The sequence below is a fragment of the Sardina pilchardus genome, chromosome 14 (assembly GCF_963854185.1).
Source record: "Sardina pilchardus chromosome 14, fSarPil1.1, whole genome shotgun sequence".
In the NCBI taxonomy this organism is placed as follows: Eukaryota; Metazoa; Chordata; class Actinopteri; order Clupeiformes; family Clupeidae; genus Sardina; species Sardina pilchardus.
This window is the reverse complement of record NC_085007.1, coordinates 6,392,977-6,403,461: the sequence shown is the minus strand read 5'-3', so window position 1 is coordinate 6,403,461 and position 10,485 is coordinate 6,392,977. Positions and strand designations below refer to the sequence as shown.

Here is a 10,485-nt window from a genome sequence, read left to right as displayed (position 1 = left end):
GTTACTGAGCTGGACTGTGCTGTGCTGATAGCCTACAGGACACAGTTACTGAGCTGGACTGTGCTGTGCTGATAGCCTACAGGACACAGTTACTGAGCTGAGAGTAACTGATTGAATTGAATGCCTTTATTGTCATTGTACTTTGCAATAGAACGAAATTAGGAGTGCTACTCCACTGGGTGCACACATACAATTAATAATCATTATAAGATGTATATAAAAACACACTAAGACATATAAAACACAATAAAAGAGTAACAGAGCAAGGGTCAGCATGGCTTGTTGTTTCCCTTTCTGACCAGCAGATGGCGAAGTGCAGAGGGCAGAGCCACTTACATTCTCTCTCTGGACCAGAGCAGCTCTCTCTCTCCTCTCCATCATCCCCTTCACATGCCAGGCCAACAGCACTCCTGCAACGACAACAACATGGGTTAGCACAACAACATGGTTTAGCACAACAACATGGGTTAGCACAACAACATGGGTTAGCACAACAACATGGGTTAGCACAACAACATGGGTTATAGGAGCACTACAACATGGGTTCAGAGCACAACATGGGTTAGCAGGAGTGAGTGTATGAGAGAGAGTGAGAATGTTGGCAAATTTAACCAATTATGTTCAAGTTAAAGACACAAAAAATGGAAAAAGGTTTGCACACTTGAAATCCTTCTTTATAGTTTTATTTTCTCTTTAGCACAGAATTACGTTTCGACCGTGTGGTCTTCTTCAGATTCCTAGTTAAAGACACAACAAGAAAGTGTTAAAGAGTGAGTTTAAGTCTTTTCTTTTATTTAACAAACCATGCTCTTGTTAGGTTTGCTCTGGTTTTGACACAATACAGTAATAATTATGAAGAATGTATGAATGTATGAATGAAGAAACGATAAAAGTAGGACGACAGCGGCGAGCAATCAGTCGCTACACTCATGACAGCACACATGCAGAGCTGTCTAGTCAGTCGAGCAAAAGCAGCCGCAGGGCGGACCAGCCGTGGGAGCAGCTCCAGCAGAGAGGTGGTGGAAAGCCGTGTACGTGACTGCTAACCGTAGAGATGCGACAAAAGGAACACCATGGGTCAGAAGAGAAGTAAAAGAGGTCATGAAATCACCTCCCATGGTGCAGTAATGAGATGGAATATACAGGCTGTGTGCAGAGGGGAACATGCATTTTCATTGTCAAATGTTTTATCATTGCACCTAAAATCCAAATGAATACGGTCCACTGAGGCAGATTTGTTGGTGAATGTGCAGTGAGCAATCTGCAGTGAGTCAGTGTGTTCTACGTCCTTATCGAGGTTAACCAAACTTGAGCGACTGAGAACACATGCTCAGCTCAGCAGGATGTTATCTCGGGAAATTTATCAGGGCCTGATATGGAACATTAGTCAGCATCTTTACCAACAGATTCCATCACATCACAGACAGCAGCATTCTATTGCTGTACAGTACACTACCCACACTGTCACTGCAATTCCACAGACATCCAGCAGGGGAGGCAAGCATGCATGAAGACACTGGGACATCAACAGGGCCTAATCATTTGTAGCAAAACCTCTCCTCTCCTCTCCTCTCCTCTCCTCAGCTCTCCTCCCGTCTCCTCTCTCCCCTTCTCACCTCTCCTCTCTCCTTTCTTCTCCTCCCCTCTCCTCTCCTATTCTCTCCTCTTCTCACCTCTAATCTCCTCTCCTCTCTGCTCCTCTCCGCATCTCTCCTCTCCTCTCCTCTTTATCCTCTCTTCCAGTCCCCTGGGGACACTGTCTTCTCCTTTGCTCTCCTCTCTTCTCTTCATGTGAATTGAATAAACTCAAGGCCCAGTTGATGGCTGACAGGTCTGGTCTGTGTTATTGCTTCAGCGCAACTGATTGTGCACTCCAGTGTGAGTCTGATGACAGGCCAGATCAAATCCAACAGGAAAAACAAATCCTCATTACTTAAAGTAACACAGTGTACGAGTTGGAAGCATTAGCATACATTCTACCAGGAAGCATCTATTGCCATATCACTGATTTAAACTTTGGGAATTAAACATTTGAATCTGATTCCCTCTGTGGTACCATCCAGCTTTAAAATGGCAGCAGTCATCCCCACTCTCAAAAAGCCTGGCTCAGACCCGTCCAATCTCCCTCTCCTCAGTCCTGGAAAGAGCAGTGGCTGCCCGGCTTCAACATCACATGTCCCACCTTGAGCTCTTTGAACCCCTCCAATCTGGTCTCCCATACAGTTTCCCATCCATCCCATCCCACCTACTCCCATACAGTCTCCCATCCCATCCCATCCCACCTACTCCCATACAGTTTCCCATCCATCCCATCCCACCTACTCCCATACAGTTTCCCATCCATCCCATCCCACCTACTCCCATACAGTCTCCCATCCCATCCCATCCCACCTGCTCCCATACAGTCTCCCATCCCATCCCATCCCACCTACTCCCATACAGTCTCCCACCCCATCCCATCCCACCTACTCCCATACAGTCTCCCATCCATCCCATCCCACCTACTCCCATACAGTCTCCCATCCCATCCCATCCCACCTACTCCCATACAGTCTCCCATCCCATCCCATCCCACCTACTCCCATACAGTCTCCCATCCCATCCCATCCCACCTACTCCCATACAGTCTCCCATCCCATCCCATCCCACCTACTCCCATACAGTTTCCCATCCCATCCATCCCACCTGCTCCCCTGCAGACCTGTCCGTGGACTCTCTCCTCAGTACCTCACAGGTCTCCTCCACTCCTCCACTCAGTCATGTTCACTGCAGGCCTCTAACAAGGAGCTGCTGCCACGGCCCGCACTGTGTTGCGGACGTTTGGGGGACAGGGCTTTCTGCTGACGCTCCCACACTCTGGAACAGTCTACCACAGTAGTTGTAGATGTTCAGAACGCACCTCACCCACCCCTCGGACCCCTAACCCCCCCCCCCCCCCCCTCCCCACCCCCCACACACACACACACACACCCCAAGCCAAGCCCATCTATTGTTTTTCTTTGCCCGTTTTTTGAGAACGCCTCTTCTCCTAGAGCGTTTGAGCTATCGACGCGGTTCAAACACTAAAAAATCAGGCCCGATCCGGTGTAGGTTGCTTGTTAATGTCGGATGGCTTCCGGTTAACGTTTTTCCGGTATTCCCGTTTTCAGACCCTTGTAGTTCCGCCATGCTCCACCAGAGGGGTTTCCCCATTGAAATGAATGGGGGACTGTTCAGGCGTTTACATCACTGCCCCTGGTGAGCAAGCCCACTCTTGCAGCTCCTCCACAGAGATGCACATTTCCAGTTATTATTATTATTTGTCTTTCTGGGAGAACTGGTATTTACTCCATTGGCGTCCATGTACTGGGTGGTGACCCACAGCTTAACTGTTCCACAGGCTGCAGGGCTCCATAAAGGCCCATTGGTCTGCCCTGCTCATTGGGAAATGCTCCAACAGGGACACCAAGAGCCTCCAAATGTCCCAGAGAAAGGTCACGTTTCCGGCCCAATACACGCTAAGGTGCCTTGTGCAATAGCAGGCGTTCCGCGGCAGACGGCGGGTTTGCCAGAGACGCCATTCGCTCGCATGAGTCAGCCAGTGCACCACTGGGTTTGGTGTGTGTGTGTGTGTGTGTGTGTGTGCATTTGCAAGGCATATGTCTCTCAGTCGTAAGGCAATCAGCACACAAGATCTGCACACACACACACACACACACACACACACACACACACACACACACACACACACACACACACACACACACACACACACACACACACACACACACACACACACACACACACACACACACAGTAGGATCTGTAGCGCCAGTTTAACTGTCCTGCCTGACTGTATGACTGCAGTCGATGTTGACAGTTGTTTGTTTAATCCAATGGAAAAACCTGCTTATCAATCTCCCCTGCTGTGTTGTGTGTGTGTTTGGATGTGTGTGCATGTGTGCGTGTGTGCATGTGTGTGTGTGTGTGTGTGTGTGTGAGTGTGTGCTGATTGCTGCCCTATGCTGATGTGAGCGGCAGAGGAACCTGGACAGTGTGTATGTGTGTGTGTGTGTGTGTGTGTGTGCGTGTGTCTCTGTGTGTGTGTCTGTGTGTGTGTGTGTGTGTGAGTGTGTGCTGCGCAGGGAGATGAACAGTGTGTGTGTGTGTGTGTGTGTGTGTTAATGTGTGTGTGTGTGTGTGTGTGTGTGTGTGTGTTAATGTGTGTATGTGTGTGTGTGTGTGTGTGTGTGTGTGTGTGTGTGCATGTGTGCGTGTGTTGCGTATAGGGTGGTAGACAGTAATCAAACAGTGGAAAAAGCTCTTCAGACTTCCACGTAAAACTCAATAACTGAGCGTCATCATGATCATGGCCATCGATCTGCCACTGACGTCACTGAGACCAGCACTATATGCTAATCACACACTCTCTCTCTCTCTCTCACACACACACACACACACACACACACACACACACAGAGACACACACTACCAGTGTTGGGGAGTAACGCATTACATGTAATTGAGTTACGTAATTTAATTACAAAATAAATGTAACAGTAATATATTACAGTTACTGTAGAAAAAATTGTAATTCAATTACAGGTACTTTTGGAATTTTTCAAAATTACAATTTGAATTACATCTCAATATTGTCAGCAAAACTTTGCAAAGAATATTGTATGTAAAAAGAACTGTTTCCCTCCACAGCCATAGTTTGATACGGGACCTTCTGATAGGCTCTATCACGTCTACAGCGCCATCAGCGTAGGCCTACATGCCTGCCTGTAAACGTGTTATGATTATCATTATATTATCCTCACAAAAAATGTGATGCTAATTCATGTATTGAATGCCCTTGCTGCCTTGTGCGCTTGTACAGAACTGCTCGGCAGCCTTGGGCACTATATATATCATTCAAAAATCAGAAAAGTAATCAAAAAGTAATCAAAAGTAATTAGGTATGTTACTCAGAAAAAGTAATTCAAATAGTTACACTACTATTACATTTTAAATAGAGTAACTTGTAACTGTAACACATTACATTTCTAAAGTAACCTTCCCAACACTGCACTCACCTTATTCCACACATACTGTACACACACACGCGCACGCACGCACGCACGCACGCACGCACGCACGCACGCACGCACGCACGAACGCACACACACACACACACTACTACCAGCACTATCTGCTCATCACATGCACACAAACGCACACGCACACAGACAGAGACAGGCAGACAGACAGACAGACACACACACACACCACTCATACCAAAGATCCTTGATTACTATCCGCTTTAACACTCTCTGACTCATACAGTCACACTAATCTCAACTCAATCTAAATTCTATATAAGCCGTCACAGAACTGCCACATCAAACATTTCATAAATGCATCAAACATCTTTATAAATGCCTACTTTATCACAAGTCTTTATAGAAACACATTAAACATCCATATATCACCTGCTTTATCACACGTATTTATAAACACATCAAACAGCGTTACTAATACCCTGTAGATAGATAGATAGATCAAGAACAGCCACCACTTAACCTTTTACAGAACAATATCTCCACACATCTTTATGAAAACACTAAAGACAATGTATAGTCCCCAGCTGCAGAATACACAGAGACAGAGAGAGAGAGAGAGAGAGAGAGAATGAGAGAGAGAGAATGAGAAAGGGAGAGAACTATGAAACCTGTTGAAATTTCCCCCATTACAACCATGGTTCATCATTTGATATTTCACAAAAGTGTAGTGAGAAATTGAGCGGAAAATCAGCCTGTGCAACTCTAGTGGTTCACCAACAAACCACAGTATGTGGGCACCAGGATGAGTGTAATAGGCTGTAGTCAACGCCATATTGGGACACACAGTGCAATACACTTCTGTCACTCATACGTTAGTTCTTCATTTTCAACCAATGTGTTGTATGGCGCCTCCATTTTCCACTCAAACTACCGTTTTGGACTAAATCATCAATTCATCTGAACGATCAAAATTGTGGATGTGGCATCACGGCCAAGAAGTGGTCAGCCAGTGTTTGATAGGTGAGCGCTGTGAGTTCCTGTTATCTGGATGGAAGTGTTCACCCACTAAACATTTTAACACTAATGTTAATGTAATTCGCTGGACAAAACCACCTGCTAAATACCTTGACCATAAAGCAACTTTACTCTCTTTAGCTTATATCTGACCCTCTGTGTAGGTACCATAACCCAACTTTACTCTCTTTAGCTTATATCTGACCCTCTGTGAAGGTACCATAACCCAACTTTACTCTCTTTAGCTGATATCTGACCCTCTGTGTAGGTACCATAACCCGATGTTACTCTCTTTAGCTGATATCTGACCCTCTGTGTAGGTACCATAACCCGATGTTACTCTCTTTAGCTGATATCTGACCCTCTGTGTAGGTACCATAACCCAACTTTACTCTCTTTAGCTGATATCTGACCCTCTGTGTAGGTACTGTACCACATTACATCATTAATGACGCTGTTGATGGTATCAATGGCGTAAGTGGCTGGTGGTTTGCAACAGTATTGAATCAGGTCAGAAGTTCAGCCAAGCTCTTGCCACAGTGCTGTCATCTTGGTAGATCCCCTGGAAGGCTATTTAAGGCCAACAAGGTCTGAGTGACTCCTGTCTCAGTGAACAGGAAGACATCCATAACTTAACAGAGTTAATATAAACTTGACATACCGTAAATCTTCAAATTATGGCTGGGATTTTTTATAGCCGGTCCTCAGATAATAGCCGGGGGCGTGGTGTCAATTCGGACAAATAATGATCAGCTCCTAAATACAAGCTGGAGTAATAATTGCCTAGCAGGGCTCTCAGTCCAGGAGCACTAGGAGACATTGTTTCGATTTAACTCAATGAAATAAAAGAGGTCTTCTTAATACACTGTTGGTTGGTTTACTGTTGTCAATGAAAAGTCGTTGTCATTCACCATGAGTCTCAAATATGTTGCTTTCAAGCTGCTAGTTGTTTGCCTGCTCCTTGGTTCCCAGAAAATGTGCATTCATTTGACTAAATTGTGCACACGTTTTACTAAATAGAGCGCTCATTTTACTAAATAGAGCGTTAATTTGACTAAATAGAGCTCCCATTTTAATTGTTGTAAATTGAGTGTACAAATTAGTAAAACATGCACACAATTCAGTAAAATCTGCACACAATCTAGTAAAATGAGACGGCTATTTGGTGAAATGAGTGTGCAATTTACTAAAATGAGCGAATCTCTCGATACATACAAATATCTCGCAACGCCACTTCCTGGGCTTGGTAAGATAATGCGGTATATTACACAAGTTTACACGCCCAGCAAGCAACAGAAGTAAAGATTGCAATCCTATTTAGCCTATGAGCCTAAATCCTTTACCAACAGCCTCTCACTGCTCACCAACAAGGAACGAAAAGAAAAAAAAACTCCCTTTTCTCTCTGTTGGCTTTCTTCCAATCATGAATAATCCGCAAGGGAATTTTATTGGCTAATTTGGCTACCAGCGGGAATCCTTGATAGTTGGCAATTAGATTAGCCCCAAAGCCTTGTATCTGTCCCCTCAGCATGTCATATCAATAATAGCACAAGTGCTCACAACTAAAGAACAGTGTAAGGGTCATATTTTATAGTTGTTAGAGTTGTATAGTGTTGCTGGAGCTGTATAAATGATAATGAAAATGATAAGTTAATTCTTGCAATTAATTTGAAATCTTTAAAATGACTGCAGAACCCAGCGATTTTGGTTAAGTGTCTTTCACAGTTTGTTTTACATTATACAATATCAATCTGTGACTAGGGTTATGCAGATATCACATAAACCAGAGGACCTAAGGAATCCATCCTTTCCAACCCCTAGAAACTATAACTTGTTGGGAGGGGGGTTTGAATAAGGCTCTTACGGTAGGCATTTTGAGGAGGGGGAATACTCGCACACCCATAGCTCTGGTGGCTTAGGGGTATATTCTAATACTTCTGCAAGAGGAGCTAACATTGGAGCAGCAAAACTACTGTATGTGCATGCAAACAAACCGAGAAGTTAGGCCTTCATCTTTGATTTATGGTTTTGCACTTGGATTTGAATAGACCGAAAGCATACGGAAACAAGGTAAAGTTCAACAGCTTGGCTATCCCTGATTCCAAACACTTGCCTTAGATAAATAAGTGGCCTGTTGGTTAAAACAACAACGGAGGACTGTTGTGTTGAGAGACACTTGAGAGACCATTGTAATGTAATGATTGAAATGGTAGGTGTGTACACAACTGCACAAAGGTTTGAAATGGCCCAGATCGGATACTGTCTACCAGCTGTGAATAGTGTATCAAGTTTGTTTGCAATAAACTTGAGATTCCATGTTGGCATAATTTGAAAAAAAAATAAATATATATATACATATACTTTTTTTTACTCTCACAAGTCCTTCTATAACTTACATACACTCTGTCAACCTGAGGTCCACACACATAAAAAGTCACACCTGAGTCTCTCTCTATCACTCAGAAACACAGCACAGCAAGACAGTTCAGTTGCACAACTTGACAAGTCTCCTATACTCGCATGGTACATTTCACATAAACAAAGCAAGCACTCATCAGATCATGTAGGGATCCAGTGTGGTAGCTGACATGAGCTAGCAACAACATGCTAAAGTGCAATAACAGGAGATGACACTTTCCCCACATAATGACATACACACGTACACACACACATCAGAGGAAACACCCTGAAAGTAGAATACCAGACAAGGTTGGGCCATGTGATTACAGAAAGTCCTAAACACAACCTGATTGAAGTGTGTGTGTGTGTGTGGTGTGTGTGTGTGTGTGTGTGTGAGAGAGAGAGCGATAAGTGAGAGAGAAGAGGAGACACAGAGAGAGGTGTTTATTTTGGAGAGAGTTCTTACCGTTGTTGTCTGTATCCACACAGAGTTCTGTAAAATCTCAGAGGGTAAATGTTTCCATATGTGTGAAAGCGACAGCACTGGTGTCATTCAGCAAACTCTCACACACACTCTCTCAAATACGCACACACCCTACGCACGCCCTCACACACTCCCTCACACACTCCCTCCTCCACGCTGGCATACGGACAAACAATCAGCCGCTCCTGGTGTAGATCCGCCCTCCTCACAAACCAGCTGAGCGTGATCAGACTAACTGTATGAGCCAAGATAAACACACAGAAACACACACAGACACACAGACACACACACACGTCAGTAAATAAAGAGGCACAAACACACAAATGAGTGGACACAGAGACTGGTATAAAGGTGTGAAAATGCATGTGCACACACACACACAGGCGCACAAACACACACACAGGCGCACACACACACACACAGGCGCACACACACACACACACACACACACACACACACACACACACACACACACACACACACACACACACACACACACACACACACACACACACACACACACACACACACACACACACACACACACACACACACACACACACACAGTCTGTGACAGACAGGAGAGCTCACTATGCTGTAATCAGCTTAAGGCCTACTCCTTTATCACAGCCTGTTTGTATAACAGACCAACTCCCTGCTCTCGTGGAGCTAAAGCTTTTTCATCCATTCATACATTTGCTAAATGTGATATACATACTTAGTTAGCTTACTTAGCTACATACTGTATGTACTGCACACACTGCACACACTGCACACACACACACACACACACAAACACACACACACACACACACACACACACACACACAGCAGGACCTCCTCGTGTGTCCTGTAATTCTCTGTGTGTGTAGTTCACAGAATTCAGATCAATATAAAGCCCAAGGGCAGTCTCTCATCAGATACAGTAGCTTATGATACACTTTACTACCAGTATACACTACACACACACACACAGAGAGAGAGAGAGAGAAAGAAAGAGAGAGAGAGAGAGAGAGAGAGAGAGACAGAGAGAGACACACACACACACACACACACACACACACACACACACACACACACACACACACACACACACACACACACAGCACAAGCAGCTCCGAACAGCAAAAAAACACACACTGTACTATAAGTATAATGCACTATAATGTCCAATTACACTGGATGTTTTGCATCTGTATGGATGCCATTTAAAACCTTAATAACAGTTCTTTCAGGGCTGAAATTGGCACAGAAATCAGACTGTATATTATCAGTGGACATCAGAGGGTCATATTTTTGCTAATAAATAGTGTTTGGTTCTTTGCCGCTAATTGGGAAGGCATCCATATTTTTGGAGTATAGGGGCTTCACAACTAGCCTGGAAAAACGTAAACTCGTTCACGAAGTGAAGAGAGTCTGGTGACTCTTGACTGGGAAACGTTTGCAACACTATGCAACAGACTAACCTCGAAATCATTGGCCCAGCCTTACCAATCACATTGATTCCACTCACATAGAGATTCCTAATGTTACTTCCTACTTTGCCTAAACTTTACAAACAAT

General features: G+C 44.4%; 1 protein-coding gene across 1 annotated transcript in view; it reads right to left on the bottom strand.

The window, feature by feature from the left end:
* The window catches only part of LOC134100664 (cAMP-specific 3',5'-cyclic phosphodiesterase 4D-like), a 54,396-nt gene extending 45,419 nt beyond the window's left edge, over nucleotides 1-8,977 (bottom strand). Inside the window, exons 1-2 of the mRNA XM_062554020.1 lie at nucleotides 8,905-8,977; nucleotides 337-410 (exon numbers count right to left, since the gene is read on the bottom strand). Coding sequence (XP_062410004.1) covers nucleotides 337-381 — 45 coding nt within the window. The 5' untranslated portion in view covers nucleotides 382-410; nucleotides 8,905-8,977. The remainder of the gene's footprint in view (nucleotides 1-336; nucleotides 411-8,904) is intronic.
* Between the last annotated feature and the right edge of the window lie 1,508 nt (nucleotides 8,978-10,485).